Source organism: Hesperophylax consimilis, chromosome 5 (genome assembly GCF_061612785.1).
Source record: "Hesperophylax consimilis isolate HC1 chromosome 5, BYU_Hcon_1.0, whole genome shotgun sequence".
Lineage (NCBI taxonomy): Eukaryota > Metazoa > Arthropoda > Insecta > Trichoptera > Limnephilidae > Hesperophylax > Hesperophylax consimilis.
In genome coordinates, this window is record NC_142840.1 from 41,817,556 (window position 1) to 41,839,575 (window position 22,020).

Genomic DNA, 22,020 nt, shown 5'->3' on the forward strand with positions numbered 1-22,020 from the left:
TTATTATTCACGAGATTTTATCTTTCGGCTAAAAAATAATAAAACAAGGAGCTGCTAAATAAGTTTTACATTCAATAATCAACATTATCATTTGATACAATAGGAAAGATATTTAACAAAGGAAAAAAATATTATTTTGTACTAGTAACATTATTAAATAATACGGTATCATTTGCAATCATCATTAAGTAATCTATCTATGAATATAAATTAGAAACAAGACCATTATCAATAGTGCCTACAGACTACCATTTTCACCCGTGCTAACTGAAGCCACCGCGTCGAAAGGCTCAGCCAATCCAACTGTCCTTTGCTTAAGTCAAGCCCATTGTTCTATCCCTTCCCAAACGTTTATTTAAGTCACAAACAATAATTTGCGTAGATATAAGATTGTGTTAAAGAGCGTATTACATTGTAGATCCTGAAGCAACTTCACTCTGATTAATAAGCAAATTAATAACTCCATTACCGGGTTTTGAAACACAATCAATTTGTTATATGGGCATAATCGAGACATCTATTTATTCATTTTTTAATTATTACAAATAGTTCAAGGTAATTTAATCGTAACATCAGACGCTGAATTGGATATTTCGATGTTGCCCATCACTAGTGTTAAAAAACCCTAACTTAGACCTAGACAAACTTTAAACAATCAAGAAAATAATTAACAGAATATCTCCGATTTGAATATAATAACCTGTGCTTAATTTAATAAAGGAATCACAATTGTAACATCAATATAAAATCATAAAAAAAGATCACATAAATATTTTCATCAAAAGAACATAATATATCACTTCTGTTGCAACAATTAAATTACATATTAGCATAATCACAAGACTATTAGTTTAGATTTGAAAACATAATCATTTTGAGATACAAAAGACCATCATACACTAACTAAACTTGGATTTAAATTAAATAAATTTGCCTAAAATATAAATCTTCCTTTCACTTATGACAGGCAATTAGTATAAATCATTGAACTAAAAAAATATTATAACTAAAATAATTTATAAAAAAATACATTTAGTTGAATGTAAAATATAAATAAATTGATTAAAAAATCAATTTGGTCCTAGATCATTAAGATTAAAGTTCATTTAGAAATGGTAGGAAGTCGCCGATTCCCCGGAGGTATACATCCGGTACGAGTTTCTTCTGTTCCTCGGTCCCATCTTTCTGCCAAGTTTTAACTTCTTCGAGAGTGGTGACTCCGGTCAAGACCAACAAGGTCTTGTATCCACATCTCGTGCCAAGGAGAATGTCAGTGTTGCACCTAGAGAAGTAAAATGACATATCAATAAGTTTGGTGTGAAACCTTAGGCTGTGTATAAACAGAAGAAAAAACCGTGAGCCGAACCACGAATTACGGAAAAAGAAAGAATCAATCAATTGCATGGTTCCTTTCCCATAATTCGTGGTTCGGCTGGCGGTTTTTTTCTCCCGTTTATGCACAGCGTTATATCACTATGTGAATGCATTATTATGAAATATGTGTTCCTGGGGTAAACGAATTATGTATTTGTTTTATTTTCTCTTTTGGTTAATAAAGAGTAAAACCCATATGCGGCAAATATACTCAAAATTATGAAGAAAATACTGACGGCAATTCCAGGGGAAAATGTCTAGTGCGCCACCCTAGACAACATTGGGGAAAACAACACCAAAAGCTGTGCGAAGAGAAATTGGACTGCAATTTTATTTTATTTTACTTAAAATGTATACAGCAGACAGGGTTAACAAAAAAGATTACAAAGAATAAATACAAACTGTCCGGTAACAGTGTATAACCATATGTAAGAATAAATCAACAAGTACGTAAAACAACAAAAAAAACAAGAGACAATAAATTTTGGGTCAAGTGAAGGCAAGTGAAAACAAGAAATTTGAGCAATTTAGTAAAGTTCTGGGAGCTATCACTAAATACGTCCGAAATTTTGACGTATTTAGGGATAGTTAGATATGGGGTTTCTTAGTACACGCTGATTAACATTGATTTTGATTGTGGCCAAGAGGGAAGATCATTATTTATAACTTTGGAAAGTAATTTGATGTCATGATTTCATCATTGGTTGGTTGTTTCACAATACTCGGATAGTAACATAACTTCAATAAGACTACCACAAAAATCGAAAAACAATTTTTAAATTCTGTGAAACAACCCGTCCTTAATGTTTCTAATTTAAAATATTCTAGACGTTTCTTATAGTCGGTAAGTAGTGTGGAGAATTGATTGTAGCCGCTGAAGTAGCCCAGGACATGGAACCAGAAGGCGCCTTGTGGAAGCAATGGATTCCTGACCCGAATAGGAAAAGGGGAAGAAGATGGTGATGATATAAACAGTTTTGTGAAACCATAAGTGATTGCTTTTTGCAAAAATACCTTATTAATCCATCAACTCTATTCAGGCTCAGGGGATCTTTTAAGACACTTTTAAAAGAAGTTAAAATCCCTTATCACGATTTGTAATTGAACACTTACTATGAAAACCATTAAAAAAATTATATTTAATAAGTATAAACTAAACGGTTCCCTGATTAACTATTGACTAACTCTTCAAAATGACAATCCAACTCACTTTTAAAAGGTAATATAAAACTTTATAACACTTTTTATTGTCATTTTGATGAGTTATCTGGTTACCAAACTAAACGACAGTATAATTTACCGGTCGCCGATCATCAATGTCCTCTGTGGATCGACGCCAAACTTTTTAGAAATGGCTTCGGCCAGATATTCTTCCGGCTTTCCCATTAAAATTGCCTTTCTCTCAGCGCAGGTTTCCACCGCACGCACAATGGCGCCCGTTCCAGGAACCACCAGTCCCGTCTTCATGGGAAACCTTTCGTCGGTGTTGGTGCCGATGAATATACAGTCAGGGTTGTTTAAATAAGAAGCGGCCTTTAACATCTTAGGATAACTGAAGTGTTCATCGAAGCCGACTATCACAGCGCCTACTTCGGGATCCAAAACGGTTTCTACATTTACCAGCGAGCTCAGTTGGGTTATTACATCAGGCTGAAATGAATTTAAAAAAACATAATCAATTTATTGGAATAATTTTTGAGGGTACATCAATATAATATTTAACTATCGGAGAAGAAGACAATGAAATATGATACAGAAAAGTACACATAAATAAAAAGTCAACAGTTGTCCCATATAAATAAATATCGGATAGATAATAATGTATCTGTAGCGGCACGCAACGAGAATGTTTGAGACTATCAGCATGAGCTATGACTACAAACATTCCCGGGTTACGAATAACCTGACAATATTTGCAAATCTTCACCACTACTATTACTACCATTACAGTAAGCGGAAAATGTTGCCTGTGTCGTGATGGAGGACGAATTGCACACACTATGCCTGGGTGGGACTCAAATGCGATGCCAACTCAGCCCCTGACCGACCCAATTTCGAAGTTTGTTCTTTATTTATTTATTAATTTACGGACAATATGTCCATTAAAACCATAATATTGACACGAATAAGAAAACATAGATGACAGAGAAATGGAGAGTACATGAATGTGAAGGGCAAAGACAATGTAAAATAGAAAATGTACATATAGAAAATAACTACAAGTCAGAGCATCAATAACGATTAAGTTGTGAAAAATTACACATAACGTATCGCTTTTTGAAAGTCATTTAGACTTACACCAAAAAATTCAATGCTCTGACTTGAGTTTACAAGTCTCGACATTCTGGACAAAGAAGAACGGTACCCATAGTTAGTTGAGTGGTGATTGAGGAACAACAATTCATTATTTCGGAGTCTACGGGAAGGGATGTTGAATTGAATGAGTTGTAGCAGTTCAGGTGAGTCGGTTATAAAAGTATAATTATAATTCTTAAAGTTTAAATGGTAGAAAAAGTCCATCACGTCCCAGGAAGACTTAACGCATTATCTCTGCACTGGAATAAGATAGGCAGTTGAATTAACGTCAATATAATGTTACAATAAGGTATACAGTAGTGAATGGTAGAAAAAGTCCATCACGTCCCAGGAAGACTTAACGCATTATCTCTGCACTGGAATAAGATAGGCAGTTGAATTAACGTCAATATAATGTTACAATAAGGTATACAGTAGTGAATGGTAGAAAAAGTCCATCACGTCCCAGGAAGACTTAACGCATTATCTCTGCACTGGAATAAGATAGGCAGTTGAATTAACGTCAATATAATGTTACAATAAGGTATACAGTAGTGAATGGTAGAAAAAGTCCATCACGTCCCAGGAAGACTTAACGCATTATCTCTGCACTGGAATAAGATAGGCAGTTGAATTAACGTCAATATAATGTTACAATAAGGTATACAGTAGTGAATGGTAGAAAAAGTCCATCACGTCCCAGGAAGACTTAACGCATTATCTCTGCACTGGAATAAGATAGGCAGTTGAATTAACGTCAATATAATGTTACAATAAGGTATACAGTAGTGAATGGTAGAAAAAGTCCATCACGTCCCAGGAAGACTTAACGCATTATCTCTGCACTGGAATAAGATAGGCAGTTGAATTAACGTCAATATAATGTTACAATAAGGTATACAGTAGTGAATGGTAGAAAAAGTCCATCACGTCCCAGGAAGACTTAACGCATTATCTCTGCACTGGAATAAGATAGGCAGTTGAATTAACGTCAATATAATGTTACAATAAGGTATACAGTAGTGAATGGTAGAAAAAGTCCATCACGTCCCAGGAAGACTTAACGCATTATCTCTGCACTGGAATAAGATAGGCAGTTGAATTAACGTCAATATAATGTAACAATAAGGTATACAGTAGTGAATGGTAGAAAAAGTCCATCACGTCCCAGGAAGACTTAACGCATTATCTCTGCACTGGAATAAGATAGGCAGTTGAATTAACGTCAATATAATGTAACAATAAGGTATACAGTAGTGAATGGTAGAAAAAGTCCATCACGTCCCAGGAAGACTTAACGCATTATCTCTGCACTGGAATAAGATAGGCAGTTGAATTAACGTCAATATAATGTTACAATAAAGTATACAGTAGTGAATGGTAGAAAAAGTCCATCACGTCCCAGGAAGACTTAACGCATTATCTCTGCACTAGAATAAGATAGGGAGTCGAATTAACGTCAATATAATGTTACAATAAAGTATACAGTAGTGAATGGTAGAAAAAGTCCATCACGTCCCAGGAAGACTTAACGCATTATCTCTGCACTGGAATAAGATAGGCAGTTGAATTAACGTCAATATAATGTAACAATAAGGTATACAGTAGTGAATGGTAGAAAAAGTCCATCACGTCCCAGGAAGACTTAACGCATTATCTCTGCACTGGAATAAGATAGGCAGTTGAATTAACGTCAATATAATGTTACAATAAAGTATACAGTAGTGAATGGTAGAAAAAGTCCATCACGTCCCAGGAAGACTTAACGCATTATCTCTGCACTAGAATAAGATAGGGAGTCGAATTAACGTCAATATAATGTTACAATAAAGTATACAGTAGTGAATGGTAGAAAAAGTCCATCACGTCCCAGGAAGACTTAACGCATTATCTCTGCACTGGAATAAGATAGGCAGTTGAATTAACGTCAATATAATGTAACAATAAGGTATACAGTAGTGAATGGTAGAAAAAGTCCATCACGTCCCAGGAAGACTTAACGCATTATCTCTGCACTAGAATAAGATAGGGAGTCGAATTAACGTCAATATAATGTTACAATAAAGTATACAGTAGTGAATGGTAGAAAAAGTCCATCACGTCCCAGGAAGACTTAACGCATTATCTCTGCACTGGAATAAGATAGGCAGTTGAATTAACGTCAATATAATGTTACAATAAAGTATACAGTAGTGAATGGTAGAAAAATTCCATCACGTCCCAGGAAGACTTAACGCATTATCTCTGCACTAGAATAAGATAGGCAGTTGAATTAACTTCAATATAATGTTACAATAAGGTATACAGTAGTGAATGGTAGAAAAAGTCCATCACGTCCCAGGAAGACTTAACGCATTATCTCTGCACTGGAATAAGATAGGCAGTTGAATTAACGTCAATATAATGTTACAATAAAGTATACAGTAGTGAATGGTAGAACAAATCGGGGACGCCCTATGAAAAATTAACACATTATCTCTGCACTGGAATGATATACAGATTCGAATTAAAGTCTATATAGTCTAAACTCCATTGTTTTTTTCACATACATGAATATTTTTCAATAGAAAAATATTTATTTTTCCATACAAACACAATTTTTTTACCTTTTTTAACTGCCTTAAAATGTTGAACTTTAAAAAAAGTTATTTATTTTTTTTGCTTCTACGTCATGTAGAACCACCTCCCGAAGTTTGTGTACCCCTGGACACCCTGTATATTGTAGTTTTTAACTGTAACCATGTGGATTTCATGATACTACATGAAGTGAGTGGTAGAAAAAGTCGGGGACGCTCGAGGAAGACATGAATCAAATAATTATTTGTGGTAAAATGAAGCGCACGTGATGAACAAAGAAAGAGGTGAAAGGAGAATGTATGACATGCAAAAGGTTAGGGACGCCGGAGGAACACGGACACGGCACAAGCAAGTGAATCAAATACTTGTGTTTTATTAAATTAGGTGTACAAGTAAAATTAGAGAATGGTAAAAGAAGTTGGGGATGCATGAGGAAGGCATGGCATGATCAAGTTAATAAATACTTTAAAAAAAGTAAACTATTCAATTTTTTACAATAATATTATACCCACCTTAAAAATGCACCCTGTTTTTAGGTACACTAAAATTCACAACCTCAAAACTTTACTCCAAACCATTCATAGCCCCCAAGCAACGCCGGGTACACGGAACACGTCAGCTAGTCATTCATAATGACGGCAGCCTTAAAACAATGTGAATTAATTGAAGATATTACTAGTGAGTCTTAAATTATTGAAATATCAGATCGTTAAAACGACCAAATACAGCTAGGTCTCAGTAGCTCAATCGGTAGAGTGTTGTACCGGTTAGACGGAGGATCGGGGTTCAATTCCCAGTTGCGACCGATTACCTTTTTATGTTCTGTGTCTTTTTCTGTTTCATATTTCATTGAGATTAATTAATAATATTATATTCTTCTTCAATGATTAAAAATTTAATAATCACAAGTTCCATATCATTACCAAGTCATAGCGGTGATAAATTCCCCGACTCGTGAACGTATAAAGTTTAACCTTCCAGCGGGCGCGCTGTCGTAAAATTTACGACAGACGCGCCTTTTCGCTTCCCCCACCCTTACCACTTAGTCGTCGGCATCGAGCTTCGAGCTATGCTAGAGTCAAATCAAATGTCAAACATTTACCGCAAGATATAAATGTTTTTCTCAAAGTGAATTACGGTCGGGCAGTTGAACTGATAACAGAAGAAGAAAACAGAAGCTTTACAAAACGCGGTGTTTGTCGGTTATGTGCACTGGATAAGAAAAGATCCTCAGCATCAATGAAGTGTTGCCGTTGCCAGTCCTTTACATGCAAGAACCATTCTTCAGTTGAGGTGGTTTGTAACAATTGTAAGGATGAGAATATTGATTCTGACTAAATAGGTCGATAAAATATTTTGTTTTGAAATATTAACATGTTTAGAGTGTTGCTTCGTTTTTATTAAGAAAGTCAAATAATTACTGCCAATATCATTTTTCATATCCTTAAAAAAATTCCCTAACATTTGTGTAAGAAAACACCACTTACATGGAGAAAACTCGATGACGTAAAATTTACGACAAGCGCCCGCTCAAGGGAAATTTCTCAACGCGCCCGCTGGAAGGTTAACAAAATTATGACAAGCAATAATTATTAGCCTGAAACACCAACAAAGATTTTTTTACTATAATACTTCCATTTTTATTATCTGGTTTGACTGAGGATTGAACCTCCCTCCCCGGGGACTGGAACTAATAGCATTAGATCATCCAATTTAAGAAAAGTGCGTGTGTGTGCATGAGTGCCACCAAAAGTTGATGCATGCATTGTCATCGACAATTAGTTTCAGCTCAATCGGAAGTCGGGAAGTGGGTTAATTTCGACTTCATTCATTTATTCAATCATAAAACAAAATCAAAATTTTAATAGATGTATTTAAAAAGACATATTTACCCCAGTTCCAATATGCCTTATGCCGACATTATCTAACTCCCGTGTTATTCCCGCTGATCCAATTACGTAAACCTTTTTTGTAAAGTTTTTATCCTTCAGATAATTGGCAGCTAAATATCCTGTTGACAATATATCATCCTGAAAGAAAGATAAATTACAATACAGTGATATCTCTACTATATCGTTTTTTAAGGGACCTATTGAAAAAGAACGATGAATGCCAAATATCACATCACTTGGGTGAGCTGCCCAGTTATCTGTGCCTTTTTGTTTGGGTAATATTTTACAGGTAAAGTTTTTGTACCTCCATAGGCTTTAGTAATTTGCCAATGACGGGGGGCCTTGTGTGTCAGTTCCATCACTATCGATGCAAAACAATACGGAGATCCTGTCTTTCGGCTCTTTACCATCGTGGCAGGTCTCGCCCCTTCACGTCAATGTGTCTTTCTAGTTTTCAAAGACTCTCCGCACATTAAAAAGATCACACGCGTGCACCGCTGTATTTGAATGACTTATGACAACTAATGACGAATGTCATTATTTACGAGTACCGAGTAATTAAAACCAATCATTTAGCTACGAAATATGGTTTTGTATTTTTATTGTTTGTTTTTGGGGTGTTATGCCGTGTTGCGCTAACTCCTTCTTTAGCCGACGTTTCGGACAGCGTTGAATGTCCATCATCAGGGCAGATCCGGTAGATCCGAAGATGTGTAAATAGCGCAACACGGCATAACACCCCAAAAACAAACAATAAAAATGCTTTTGGCCGTGAGAATCTAAAAACTTACATGGTTTTGTATGTTCATATTTTGAAAAACGATTGATCGAGTAAAATATTTAGCACAAAAACTTAGTACTTTAGACGATTAATGTGGAAAACGATGAATAAAGGAACGATCGATGGGATCAAGTTTTTCGAGTTTTGTATGAAATAAATTCAGGACTGAAAGAAATGAACGACAAGTGCATGAAAACAATTATACCAGGAACGAGACCGAGATTTCACAGTATGCGGCTTAGTTATTCGAGAATAATACTTTTGACAAAAAGCTTGATTTTTGTGATAGAAAACCCAAAATATGTGGGATTATTATATTTAGTTCTAAAAACCATCCTAAATATTTAGAGGAAAAGAGGTGTACGATTACTCTATTTCGGAACGGACACTAAAATAACATTATATGATACTATAATTTCTATTTTTAATATCCAGATACTAAATTAAATTACCTTAGTGGCGATGAATCCCATTTTATTTGCCTTAGTGACAAAGTCATCTCTTACTTTGGTTGAATTATTTGTAATAAAAAATACTCTTTTTCCAAGTTCCCTGAATTTATTGAAAACTTTAGAAGCTCCGGGAATTTCCTCCTGATCTATCCATAACACACCTGGAATCAATCAAATAAAATACATCTTGTTTGAACAGTTTTGAAAAGAAAAAAAAGAAAAATCTTGCTGGCACGATAGATAGCAAGATCTCTTGCTATCTCTCGTGCCAGCTGGATGGATGGTACGATAGATGGTACTAATGAAAGATTAGCATCAAATATCTCATGGCCAGTGCTCTCGGGTTTGATTCTAAAATAAGTCCAAAATATAAACACAAAGAAAACTAGGGTAATAAAGATAATAAGAATACAAGTAAAAAATCGCTCAACATACCATCACAATCTGTTAATATTGTATCCACAGAATCCAAGAACTGTTTCACCTCCTCTTGAGAACCGGCTCCCAAGTTAGATGCTGCTCTACAAGACATTATCTGAAATTCAATCATCTATTTAATGAAGTATAAAACGAATATTTTCTTTAGTATGCAAGTCACTAACAAATTATGTTTGCCAATTCTAACCGTTTTCATAGAAAACTGACGAAGAAATTTCCCAAGACCGCTGACAGACATTATGATAGTCTAATTATCTGTAATGAATAGATAGGAGAGATCATAGAAAGATTATTATTCTTAAATGGTTAAATGTTAGTGGTTAATACACAAAAGTATTGAATGGTCTAGAACTAAATATTTAGTCAAATAAATTAGCGGCATAAAAATTTGTGCTCGGCGAAAAAATAGGTGATAAGCAACCGTGATGTTTTTACCTAATCAATTATTTACTTAAATACTGTCAAAGGCGGTCCGTATTTAGGGTTAATGTTTATGTATACATGTGCATATATAATTGTAAAATATAAAGTTACACCTAACGATGATATCTGACGTTTTTCAGCCTGACGTTAACCATATGTAAACTAAAGGACAAAATGTCAAAGTCAAGAGTGGTCAAGAGATAACAATCGCTATCATTTTCAGATTATATGGCTAATAAACTGGCTGATTTCAGTATGGCTAGTAGATAGCAACTTTTTTGCTGGTACCTGCGTTTATTTGTTGACAGTAATGTAAACTGTAAACTAATATTGCGTTTTTTTAATCTTAAAAAATTGGGAGTTGGATAATAAAAATAATATACAATTATTTTTTTCATTACTTATTGGTCATTAGTTCGATAAACCTTGCACCATAAATAAACAATTCTCCCTTGCACAAATGCCTATACTGCCACTGCCAGAAAACGTAACGTAGATTTTACCCCTTAAAAAAATTCATAATCTGCTCTTTCGTAGAAAGCGCTAATTTAATTTGTTAAATAAAATAAACTTTTAAGATGAATTATTTGTTTGCGCCCGTACATACCTATTATAAATATAAATAAATAGTTTTCATTGCTACGATATTGTATTTGTATGGTTTTTTTGGAGGAAATGAGTTTTTTTTACAAACAAAACTATTGTTTATTCTTATTCATACTGCGTTACGTAAGTTGCAAAAAGTTTATATTTTTTTAATAAGAATGGTGAAATTAACGCCATCTATGAACGCGTAGATTATAACAATAATTAACTGTACATGTTGGAAAAAAAGGTGTGGAACTTACTTGAAAAATTTCCCGCCGTGATAAAGCTCGAATTTGAAAACACTTTTTTTAAGGTTAAACGCGACGGCGTTAATAATACGCTTTAGCAAGATATTGCTTTACGCAATATGAATATTAATAAATAGTTTTAATAACTGAATTCTTTCGAGAAAGGCATACAAATCAATATTGTACCGATGATTCAATCCAATATTGTATTTGTATGCCTTTCTTGAAATAATTAAGTTTTTGCGGACAAGAGTATAGATTTATATTCATATTGCGTATGATGTATGATGGGGGCAAAAAAATAATGTGTCTTCTCTAAATAGTACAAAACCAAGTCGCTATCTGCGTCTGTTTGTTTGTGCGCTTAGTTCTTCTAAACTACACAACGAATTGTGATAGGGTTTTCACTATCATTTAGAGAATTTCTTCAGGAATGTTTATATATAATACATGTATATTACATTTATGGAAAGTAGAGAAAAGTCAATGTTTTGTAATAAAGTCGTAAAAACAACATTTTCTGGCGCTTACATTACTAACGCTGGCTAAACTTATGAGATTCCTCAAAATAATGTACTACGGAATTGTTTAACTTAAAAAGGCCTCACAATCTCAAAACTTTACCAGAAACCATTTATAAGTCCCCGAGCAACACCGGGTACACGTCAAGTCACGTACATCTAATAACAAGGATATCTAATTATAATAACAAATTCTTCAAAACTTTTTAATAAAATTCACGGTAAAACGTTAGAAGCTACTTAATAATACTATTACTAGCGGTTATTACCACAGGTTGCGATTGGATACGTAATTTTGGTACAAACGTCTGACTACTTTACATCCTCTTTTAGAAAAAAACTCAAATCTTCAAAATTTGTAAGACAACCTCAAAATTTTCCAAATTTTCTAACTAAGGGCATTACTTATATGTTGACTAAAAGCGAAAATATTAATAATCCCTCTAAGTTTAGACCCATTACATGTTTACCGACAGTATACAAAAATTTGACCTCTTGCTTGACAGATTTAAATGTATAGGTACTCATTTAGATGAAAAAAATATTTTATATGAACAGAAAAAAGGTTGTCGCAGAAAACATATGGAATGTAAAGAATAATTAGTTATTGATTCTGTAATTCTAAAACAGATTCAAACTCGAAAGCATAATTTACATACCTACTTGCTATATAGACTACCAAAAGGCTTTCGATAGTGTCCCGCACTCTTGGCAGATCAAAGTATTAAATATATATAAAATTAACCCTACTAATATTGGCTTTTTGGAAAATATTATGTCCTTTTGGAATACCAATTTACTTATCAATTTAAAAAGTAAGAAAATAGTAATACCAGGCATTTCAATTAAAAGAGGTATTTTTCAAAGAGACTCATTTGAGTCCTTATAGGTTTTGATTAGCATTGAATCCTCTATCTAAAATGTTAAATGGAAAAAAATAAAATCTAATTTTTAAAAATCAAATGAAATCTAAAAATTTAATTTTTATTTAAATATGTGAATACCACACAAGAGTCCCAACTACTCCCAACTGTCTGGAGCAAGTGAATCTATGTATTAAAATGCACTAAAATTATGAAGTCGCGGGGGGGCAGGGTGAGGGACCGTACAAAAATGATGCTGATCGTCGATTTCATGGTCACCAGATGTGGTGGAGCTAAACCTTATTAACCTATTCACTACAAATCGAATCGGGATTATGATGTCCATACCGTAATTGGAGGATGAATTTTTTTGTTGGGTTGTCCACAAACGGGAAAAGTCCAGGAGTTGCAGGGAACTTTTGTCAGGGTGTAGTGGCAACGCTGTAAAATTCCCATGCGCCAGCAAACATGGAGACTCCACTTGCTCCTAAAGAAGACGCTTCGCAAATGAGAATGAGAAGAAGTGGAAAGATGGCTAACCAGTTTGAAAATGGATTAAAAAAAATATTATCACAGTATCAAAAATGTATTAAGATTCAAAGAGATTTTGTAGAAAAACGACTATTAAATGTACTCTTCCAAATATGCTTTTTTTTTAAATTGTAACATTTTTTTGATTTAAAAAAAAATAGTGCAAGTAACCTAATTTTGAAAAAACCCTCGTAAAAAACATATTTTTTTACTTACCATTTAAAATTTTATGTTGTCAGGAGATTGGTAGTTATCATATCCATCTATTTAAATATCAACATCATCATAATTATATTCATTGAACATACTATACTCAACCACAAGCATTGAATGCACAAACATATTATATTCACGTAAATAGCATCATTGTTGCGCGGGCGCACTTAGCATAAAGAATGATAATCAGCCATTGACCCCATGTATGTTGAATTATCAATACCGACTTAACAGACTTGTATATCTCTCACACAGTGTCAGGTGTCTATACAGTGCTATACAAATGAATAACAGCAATGTTCGGGTTTCTTCACTTTTTGTTTTTTACACTACCCCCGCACAGGGATGCTGTGTGGAGGGTCTTTTTAGGGAAAGGAAGGAGAGTAAGTTCTGGGAAGAAAAAATGTATGAGGGGTGGATAGGAATCTAAGGATCAGTGTGTTTAAGAGTGATGGACAAATGATCTATCCCTCCCTCTGTAGCCCAAGGTGTCAAGCTGGAAGAAGTCAAAGGGTCTTCCCAAACCAACCTCTCCTGATCCGGCATGCCATGCAACTGGTCGGTATGAACCTAGGCACCCCTGCTATATCACCAAACGTGGCGAACCAGTTGGGGTGACCTATGGCAGAGGTGTTGGTAATCCAGTACACGGTTTCCGGGGCAGCGTTACCCCAACCCGCCTCCCAAATTGAACTGAAACGCACTGACGGCGAAGATACATAACCTGACTATTGTCAGGATCTGCATTGAATATTTAGCCATTATAAAGAGGACAAATAAAACACAAATTTTGTAAGAAGAATGTTTTAATTGAAGGAATTCAATACAGTTGGTATGCAGTAAGTATGCAGTAATTAAAAATCAGATCTTAAACCTAGGGGATGTAGTAAAGCTATTTGTTTATTTGTAGATAGAAAATTTTATATTTATATTATCCATTTAAAAATAGATACACATATACTTCTACCACCATAATAATATTATCATATATGCAAGGAAAATACCATCCACAAAAACTGTTCATAATGAATCGTGATAACTCCATCTAAATCGGTATCGAATTGACGAAAGGCTTGAGTCAACACCTGGAAAAAACATTCAAAACCTCAGTACCATAATTTAATATTGTAACGATTTGCATAAATTCCCTGACATTTCACAACATAAAATAAAAATCTTTGTTAAAATGTAGAACAAATTTAAGAATCTACTATATATGTACAGGTTTTATCCATTGACACTTTTATTTTTAACGCTTAATATTTTTTAATCAGGCCCATATTTAGAATTATTAATAATATAATCTTGGCTGCTGATATGCAGAGTGGGAATTGAACACTTGGATATTTAAATACAAAGTATGCAGCTAGGTCATCCAAGGGGTTTTCTGGAACCATTAGTTAAAACAAAACAAAAAATTCCGTAAACCCGTTAAAACTTTTGCTTGACGGAAGTCATTTACGGATATCGGATTTTACAACGGAATGCATTCCACTTGGCCTCCTTTATATTTATAATTAACACACTTAACATCAAGGGCATATAAATGTTATAAATCTGTAAGAAGTGTGAATATTGGCAACAAGAGAAGAATTGAATATAAAATTTATAATTTATTCACTGATTTTCTTTCACTGAGCATCATAAAGTACATTTTGTTAAACCAAATTAAAACCTTTAAGAATGATTATTTATGTTTCAATCTTTTAAAATTAATTACAATTCATTTAAAAGACAGCTGACCCGACTGCTTTTTTTCAAAATTCACCAAAAAAAACTCCAACTTTGGATTCAATTTACTCGAAAATGAAAGCCCAAATCAAAAAAGTTTTACCACAAAATCGACTTTTCCGCTTATAGCACTAGTTTCCAGACAGTTGTATTTATTGTATTTTATTTTTGTTAGTTTCATTACAATGACAATCATAAAACCAAATCCATAAAATGAAAAAAGAAAAACCTCCTAGTATATACATACATATAACTAGGCATTTTTCCATGCAATGGAAATAAAAAATATTGCACTCAATAATACTTCTTTTGTATTTAAATTTTCAACAATTTATCACATTCATCAAAAAACATCCAATACAAACCAAATAACATGCAACTAGTTTTAATTTGATGTTAACATAAGTACTTTTTGTAAATTATTATTGTGTCATATTCAATAGTGATACAATTTTTACAGTTTCAATAATGAATGGGTGGGGGGAAATGAAAAAACACCAAAAGCACATATATATTATTTGTTATCTAAATCTGAAGAAATAAATACTGATAACATTATCATTGAGCTTTAATAGGAAGAATTAGTTGAGATATTAACAACAGTTTAATAGCCAAGTACTAAGAAACTGAGAACTCGCTTAAGTTATTGAGTTTATATCTCAAACTAAGTAAATTAATTTGTGATAAAAAAATTGACGAGTAAATTTTTTAATTCAGTGTAAAATCATGGCCTCGAAAGAATGGTGCGCTCGATGCTTAAATTATTTAAAGTTCAAATGGTGATAACCAAGTCTTTGCGCTAAAAATAATTTTTCCTAAAAATATAATATTATTAACATTTATTTTTTTTCCATAAATATGAACATCATGCAATATTTATATACTATATCAATGATATTATTTAAGCTTTTGACCTTTATTCTTGGTATAAGATCCTGATTGTATGAGTAATTAGAAGGATGCATCTCCAATCTCAATGGAAGCACACACAATAGAAGATCATTTTTATTAGACTCAAGAACGGGTTGTTTCATAGAATTTGAAAAATTCATCAAGTATCAATGTGAATTTTCAAGCTCTGTAAAGGTTTTATTCAAGTTTTATTATTAATCATCATTTGACAGTTGTTTCACATAACTGAAATGAAAACAGAACTTGAATAGAACCTTCACAGAACTTGAATTTTAGCTTTGAATATTTGGATAAATTGTTCAAATTTTGTGAAACAAACAACCCATCCTTAGTGAAAATTTGTTTGATCATTACAAAAACCCTCCTTATAAAGAAGTTAATGTGGTTTAAGATTTTGACTCCTTTAATACAGAAAATAAACAGCTAAGATTATAATTATTTATTTATTTAAGATTCAGGCAAGATTTAAATAGAAAAATAAATGTTAATAGCTATAAGATGAAGCCAATGTGGATAGCTATGTATACAATAAATTGGCATTAAGTGTTCTTTGTTTATATAATCTGAAGTGTTATTTGTTTATATAATCTGAACTAAGATGTCATTTAAAAATATTGGTGGGAACATGAAAAAAATCAAAGTACAAATAATATCATTTCAACTTATTTAAAACATAATATTATGCATTCACTTCCGCAACAGGAGAATATTAAATATTATAATAATCAGTATCTTTCAACAAATATTGTGATCATTTGATGAATCAACAAAGGCAGGTGTTAATGTTTCTCAAAGGGCATTTAATGCTTTAATATGTTTTGTTCTCCCGTTGAATTAAATCTTAAGACTGAAAACCATTGCCAGGAATTGTTCGTAATGAATAGTTATAACTCCATCCTGGTCCGTATCGTACTGTCTGAAAGATGATGTTAGTGTCTGAAAAAATAAAACAAAACGCAATCAAAAACAACACCAACGGTTTAGGAATTTTATTGTTTCCAAGGCAAAAGAAACATAAGGGTCCAGACGGCTGAAATGAGATTTTTGATAGGACTGGCAGGAGTTACCAAATAGGATCGCACAAGAAGCTCGAGGATCCGAAGTGGTCTTAACAACAAACCCCTGCTACTCTTCATAGAAAAGTCGCAATTGAAGTGGTTATGCGGATTGCCTAGGATTGAGAAAGAAAGACATGCATCACAGGATTCTGTCTGATGATTCGCGTTGCTTATCGCTAGTAAGCTCCAAGACACAGAGCGGAGTGGTCGACTGTCGCTAGTAAGCTACAAGACACAGAACGGAGTGGTCGCTAGTGATCTCCAAGACACAGAGCGGAGTGGTCGCTTGTCGCTAGTAAGCTACAAGACACAGAACGGAGTGGTCGCTAGTGATCTCCAAGACACAGAGCGGAGTGGTCGCTTGTCGCTAGTAAGCTACAAGACACAGAACGGAGTGGTCGCTAGTAATCTCCAAGACACAGAGCGGAGTGGTCGCTTGTCGCTAGTAAGCTACAAGACACAGAACGGAGTGGTCGCTAGTAATCTCCAAGACACAGAGCGGAGTGATCGCCCGTCGCTAGTAAGCTTCAAGACACAGAGCGGAGTGGTCGCCTATCGCCTTGATATCTCACCAAAATTCAAGCTTTAAAATGATCCAAAATAAATTTTATATTATATTTCTGCAAATGTTAATTACTTTTATGTTTAAAGAATTTATTCATTTTGGTGAAGACAAAGCATCGGTTATTCAGTATTGCCCCGGTGAAAGACCACTATTCAGAATCGAAAAGTTGTTTAGTGATCAAACTGAATAGCCACATGCTTCTCAACCTTCATCTCCGTGTCTCCTTTCCTTCTCCTCTCCCTTCAGCTTCTCAACATACACCAATCGGGGATGCCATAATCCTACTGGCTCCAGACAGTTGGGAGCAGTTGGGATTCTTGTGCCGTACTTGCATACAAAAAATAACAAATTAAAAATAAAACTGAAATACAATCTGTACAATAAAGCAATATACAAGCAAAAATAAAATGATAATTACTTACATAGAGAATGATGCAGCACTGGATGAAATCATCAAACAGTATAGTTCCTCTTCCGTACCTATCGAACTTCCTTACAAGAATGGAGACTATGTTATCTGACAATCTGTACCCGAAGGCGATAAGGGCATTTTTAAGTTCTTCCTTGTCTATGTTCCCAGAATTGTCTCTGTCGAAGGATCGAAAGCATCCTTGCCAATCTGTCACGTATTTCCAAAGAGCGCCGAAATCTTCAAAATTGACCGAACCACGACCTTGTTTATCAAACATTCCTGGAAAATCAAAATGAACATTAATTTAAGGATTGCCTCTTTAACTTTTCAATGCTGGCAATATCAACACAATCTATCCCACCACGCGGCACATGTATATGTTTTAGTGAAACTTCATGGATCACATATTATACAACCGCTGCGTAAATTAAAATTAAATACAAACATTCCCAAGGTACGAATAACCCGACAATATTTGAAAAACTCCTACTATAATGAAGGGAAAATGTTACTTGTGCAATGATGGTGGGCTTAGCTAACAGAGAATTAAACTTGCAACGCCGCAATGGGAACCAATGCTTTGGACTACTCAACCATAACAATACAACAGATCGAACATTAATATAACATTAGGGTTCTTACTATTTGCCGTCTGTAAACGTATGTCTGGCAACCAACCAAGTCTTAAAGTATTGTGTAGAACTTTTCAAATACACACCCAACCGTAATACACAATGGTGTACTAGGCTAGGTTGAGATAATTCATAAGAAGGTATCATTTGATATGCGAACTATCAAACTAATACATAGTTACAACCCGGCATTGCCTCAGTTACAGAAGAAACTTGGAGAAAATATTTTAACCTCCTCGTCCTAACACAATTTATAGTATAGAACAATACGAAATCGAAAATTTTGGCATGAATAATAATATTGTGTTTTGTCGTATTATTTGATAGATTAACATATTAAAACTCCAAAACTCATCGTGAAAACGACGTTGCAATCTGAAAATAGTAAATTAACCTAGAAATTACAAAAGGGAAAAAATTATTATGATTATTATTGCCAGAGAAAAGTTTATAAGTTTAAAAAGTGTTTCAATTTTGCTGTGTTAAAAAAATATTTTGAATGTGATACGTACCAATCATAAGCCTAACTGTTTCCGGATTAAATGGATTCCACGTTCCATTGGACAGCGCTGTTTGTAGTTCATCGGCAGATATAAATCCACTGCGATCCTTATCCACCCTAAAAATTTACAAATAGAACATTACCAAAATACTCCAACACTTTAATAAGATTACACACATACATATAATTACTGTTTGTGCCCATTCAATTTTATTACTCCAGTTTTGACATTATTTTTTCTGCGAAAATAAATTGTTAAATTATAGATTTCTGGACATAATAACCTAATATTAACCTACACTAATAAAATGAAAGATATCATTATAATTCCTGATTATAAACTCATTGTTATGATGAAATATTAGATAGCATGTTTATTGTTGATTCACAAGTGATGATCATGAATCATGTAATTATCAGCATTGTTTAATAAGTGGCTGCGAATTAAACTTTTGATGAATAAGAAGACCGTTCCCGGGAATATTTCTTACATTAAAATAGTCGCAAGCGCAACTTTCTATAAAATCGGCAAAAAATAAAAACGTACACAAAAAACATACCTTTGAAAAACGTCCCACAAAAACTCGCGACTCGGCATTGGAGAAGTGAACTGAGACATGGCTGTAATATTCCTGTAAATTATTATAGTAACATATTTATGTATCGAAATATACCTCTCTACTTCAATACGATTAATTAATAAATCATTTACACACCTGACACTTGTTGCCACTCCTTAAATTCGTTTAGTTTAATTAAAGACGAATCAACTGACGATTCGATTCGACGTGTTCTTTTGACGTTTGTTGACACGACCATAGAGAACACAGAGAAGCATTAGAGAAGCATAAACAACTCTCAAAGAAGCTAGAACTGGCTCATAAACATAAATAAACCAATCACATAAACCACTCACAACTTATACAAGAATCTTACTAGAACATGCACCACATAAATAAACCACTAAGCACCAGAATTGTAAAAGCAGTGGTTTATTAATGCGCAGAAGGTTTGTCATTCCAAAACCATTCTTAACAACCAACCATAGCTACTTTGTTACATTTTTCGAATTCAGACAAATCATTTGATTTGGACTAATATTTATACGTGCTGAAGCACCATTTTGAACATAGAATAGTTAGCTTTACGTTAAAATGACTGAGCGTAGCGAAGTCTTGTTTTGACATGTTTGGTACGTTGGCATTTCATCAGTCTGTAAATTTGTTAGTACGTTCCGTAACCGGTTTCGAAAATCTGCTGCATCCATTTTATTATTCAAGCAAGTCTGAACAAGCCTCATTTGAGCGTTTCAATATTATGGTACCTACCTGAAGAAAGTTTTAAAAAAGAACAGCCGGCAATCTGGGAAGCTCGACGCAGATGGCGATGGTGTGGGTGGATATTATTTTCACATAAATAAACCACTCGACATTTGCACATCGACTACTGTGTTTTGGTAAAACATGGGTAAAATCACATTTTTGGAATTTTACTTTCCAATTGGACTTAATAATTCTTTTCTGTGATTTCATATAAAATAGTCTTCAAAGGACAACATGGCAAAGTAACCTTTCCTGATTAAGGCATTATCTATTTATCTATATGAATAAAAACCGCTGGCTTTGAATTTTTGACACAATGTTGCATTTGTAAACCCGTGTTTTTAAAATATATATTTTTAAATTCTATCTGCACAGACAGACTGAGCCACAGCAACGCGCGGCGGGGTATAGCCAGTAAATACTAATAACTAAATTTATGCGGATTTTTTTTTAGTTTATTTCGAGAAAACCATAGATGAAATTACTCAATCCTCAAATCTCTCAAAAAAATTAACGGAATTGCAATATTTTACAAAAAAAAATTGAAAAACAAATAATCACTGAACAATTTTCTAGATTTTTAACCCTTTTTACGAATTTGTAAACACATATTAGTTTTTGTCATCTGTAAAGTTCTTATTTTATGACTTGAAGTGTTATATGCCTGTGACAGACCACGCTATATTTTCGTGGCTTGGCCTATTTCAACATATCGCTCGCCATAGATTCCCATTGGTGGTGGTAACATATAAAATAATATTAAAATGTAAATGGTAAATAATATTCTTCTATAGAAAAAAAAGTACGTGGGAAAAACAATGGATTTTCGAATTTTTTAAATTTTTTTACTTCTTCCATCATGTAGAATCACCTCCTAAAGTTTGTACCTTTATCTGCTATATATAGTAAAAAATATACTATATAAATGAATTGAATAATAGATACTTTTCCTGCTTTGTAATCATTTTCAAGTATCTAACATAAAAAAATCATTGAAATATAATCGGCTACAACTTTGAATGTAATTTTAGCGATAATGCCTGTTTTCCACCCAATGCTCTAATTTATAGTCTAATAGCTGACATATACCTGGCGATGCTTCACTTTTCTCTACTTTCCATAAATATAATATGCGTGTATTATGCGGTCAAACTTCGTTATAATTAGGACGAGGGGACCGACTAAATTTGCTCCTTATAGCTATTACTCCTTAATTCCATAATAGGTTTTTTCTAAGTTGTATGAACCTACCTACCTGCCTCTTTCAACATACGAGTCGGTATTACTTATTAAAATACACTTATATTATTTAGAGGTTAGAGATAACAATGTATTGTCACGATTACGAATTTACTAAAAGTTTATCGGGAAACAGCCTATAATCTGGTTTTTAGTTAATTATGATCTGGAATGTTCCCGAACGTTCCAGACTATTCCTGAACATTCCAGAATGTTATGGAATGATCTCGAAGTTCTAGAGGGCGAAATTTCCATCCTTCCATCTACAAAAGCACGCCCTTTGAGTAAAAACGGGAACCTTCATGGATGGGGGATTGAGCGCTACCACACCATATAACTCCCTTGATCGTACCGGGACTGGTTTCTGAAATTACTATGATTATCAATAAAAATAAGTATCCGAATCTAAAACTCCGGTACTAAATCGATACAGTTTTTCTCAATCTAT

The 22,020-nt window shown here is 33.7% G+C and overlaps 2 protein-coding genes across 6 annotated transcripts; both read right to left on the minus strand.

The window, feature by feature from the left end:
* Positions 1–25: 25 nt before the first annotated feature.
* Positions 26–12,838, minus strand: LOC149423966 (phosphoglycolate phosphatase-like). 5 transcript variants are annotated; one of them, XM_089631878.1, is made up of 7 exons: positions 10,245–10,414; positions 9,997–10,064; positions 9,807–9,906; positions 9,372–9,532; positions 8,139–8,276; positions 2,675–3,024; positions 26–1,282 (listed from the first exon to the last, which is right to left on the minus strand). In XM_089631878.1, exons 2-7 carry the CDS (start codon positions 10,045–10,047, stop codon positions 1,096–1,098), a joined length of 987 nt encoding a protein of 328 aa, XP_089488004.1. In that variant the 5' UTR covers positions 10,048–10,064; positions 10,245–10,414; the 3' UTR covers positions 26–1,095. The 5 variants fall into 5 exon arrangements, with proteins under 5 accessions (XP_089488004.1, XP_089488005.1, XP_089488003.1 ...); XM_089631879.1 differs by having other exon boundaries at positions 10,351–10,400; XM_089631877.1 differs by lacking the exons at positions 9,997–10,064; positions 10,245–10,414 and adding an exon at positions 12,801–12,838.
* Positions 12,839–13,993: 1,155 nt separating this feature from the next.
* Positions 13,994–19,909, minus strand: Alg-2 (Apoptosis-linked gene-2). The gene is made up of 5 exons (XM_089632209.1): positions 19,728–19,909; positions 19,572–19,643; positions 19,022–19,128; positions 17,888–18,156; positions 13,994–16,778 (listed from the first exon to the last, which is right to left on the minus strand). The coding sequence occupies exons 2-5, from the start codon at positions 19,628–19,630 to the stop codon at positions 16,677–16,679; spliced, it is 537 nt and encodes a 178-aa protein (XP_089488335.1). The 5' UTR covers positions 19,631–19,643; positions 19,728–19,909; the 3' UTR covers positions 13,994–16,676.
* Between the last annotated feature and the right edge of the window lie 2,111 nt (positions 19,910–22,020).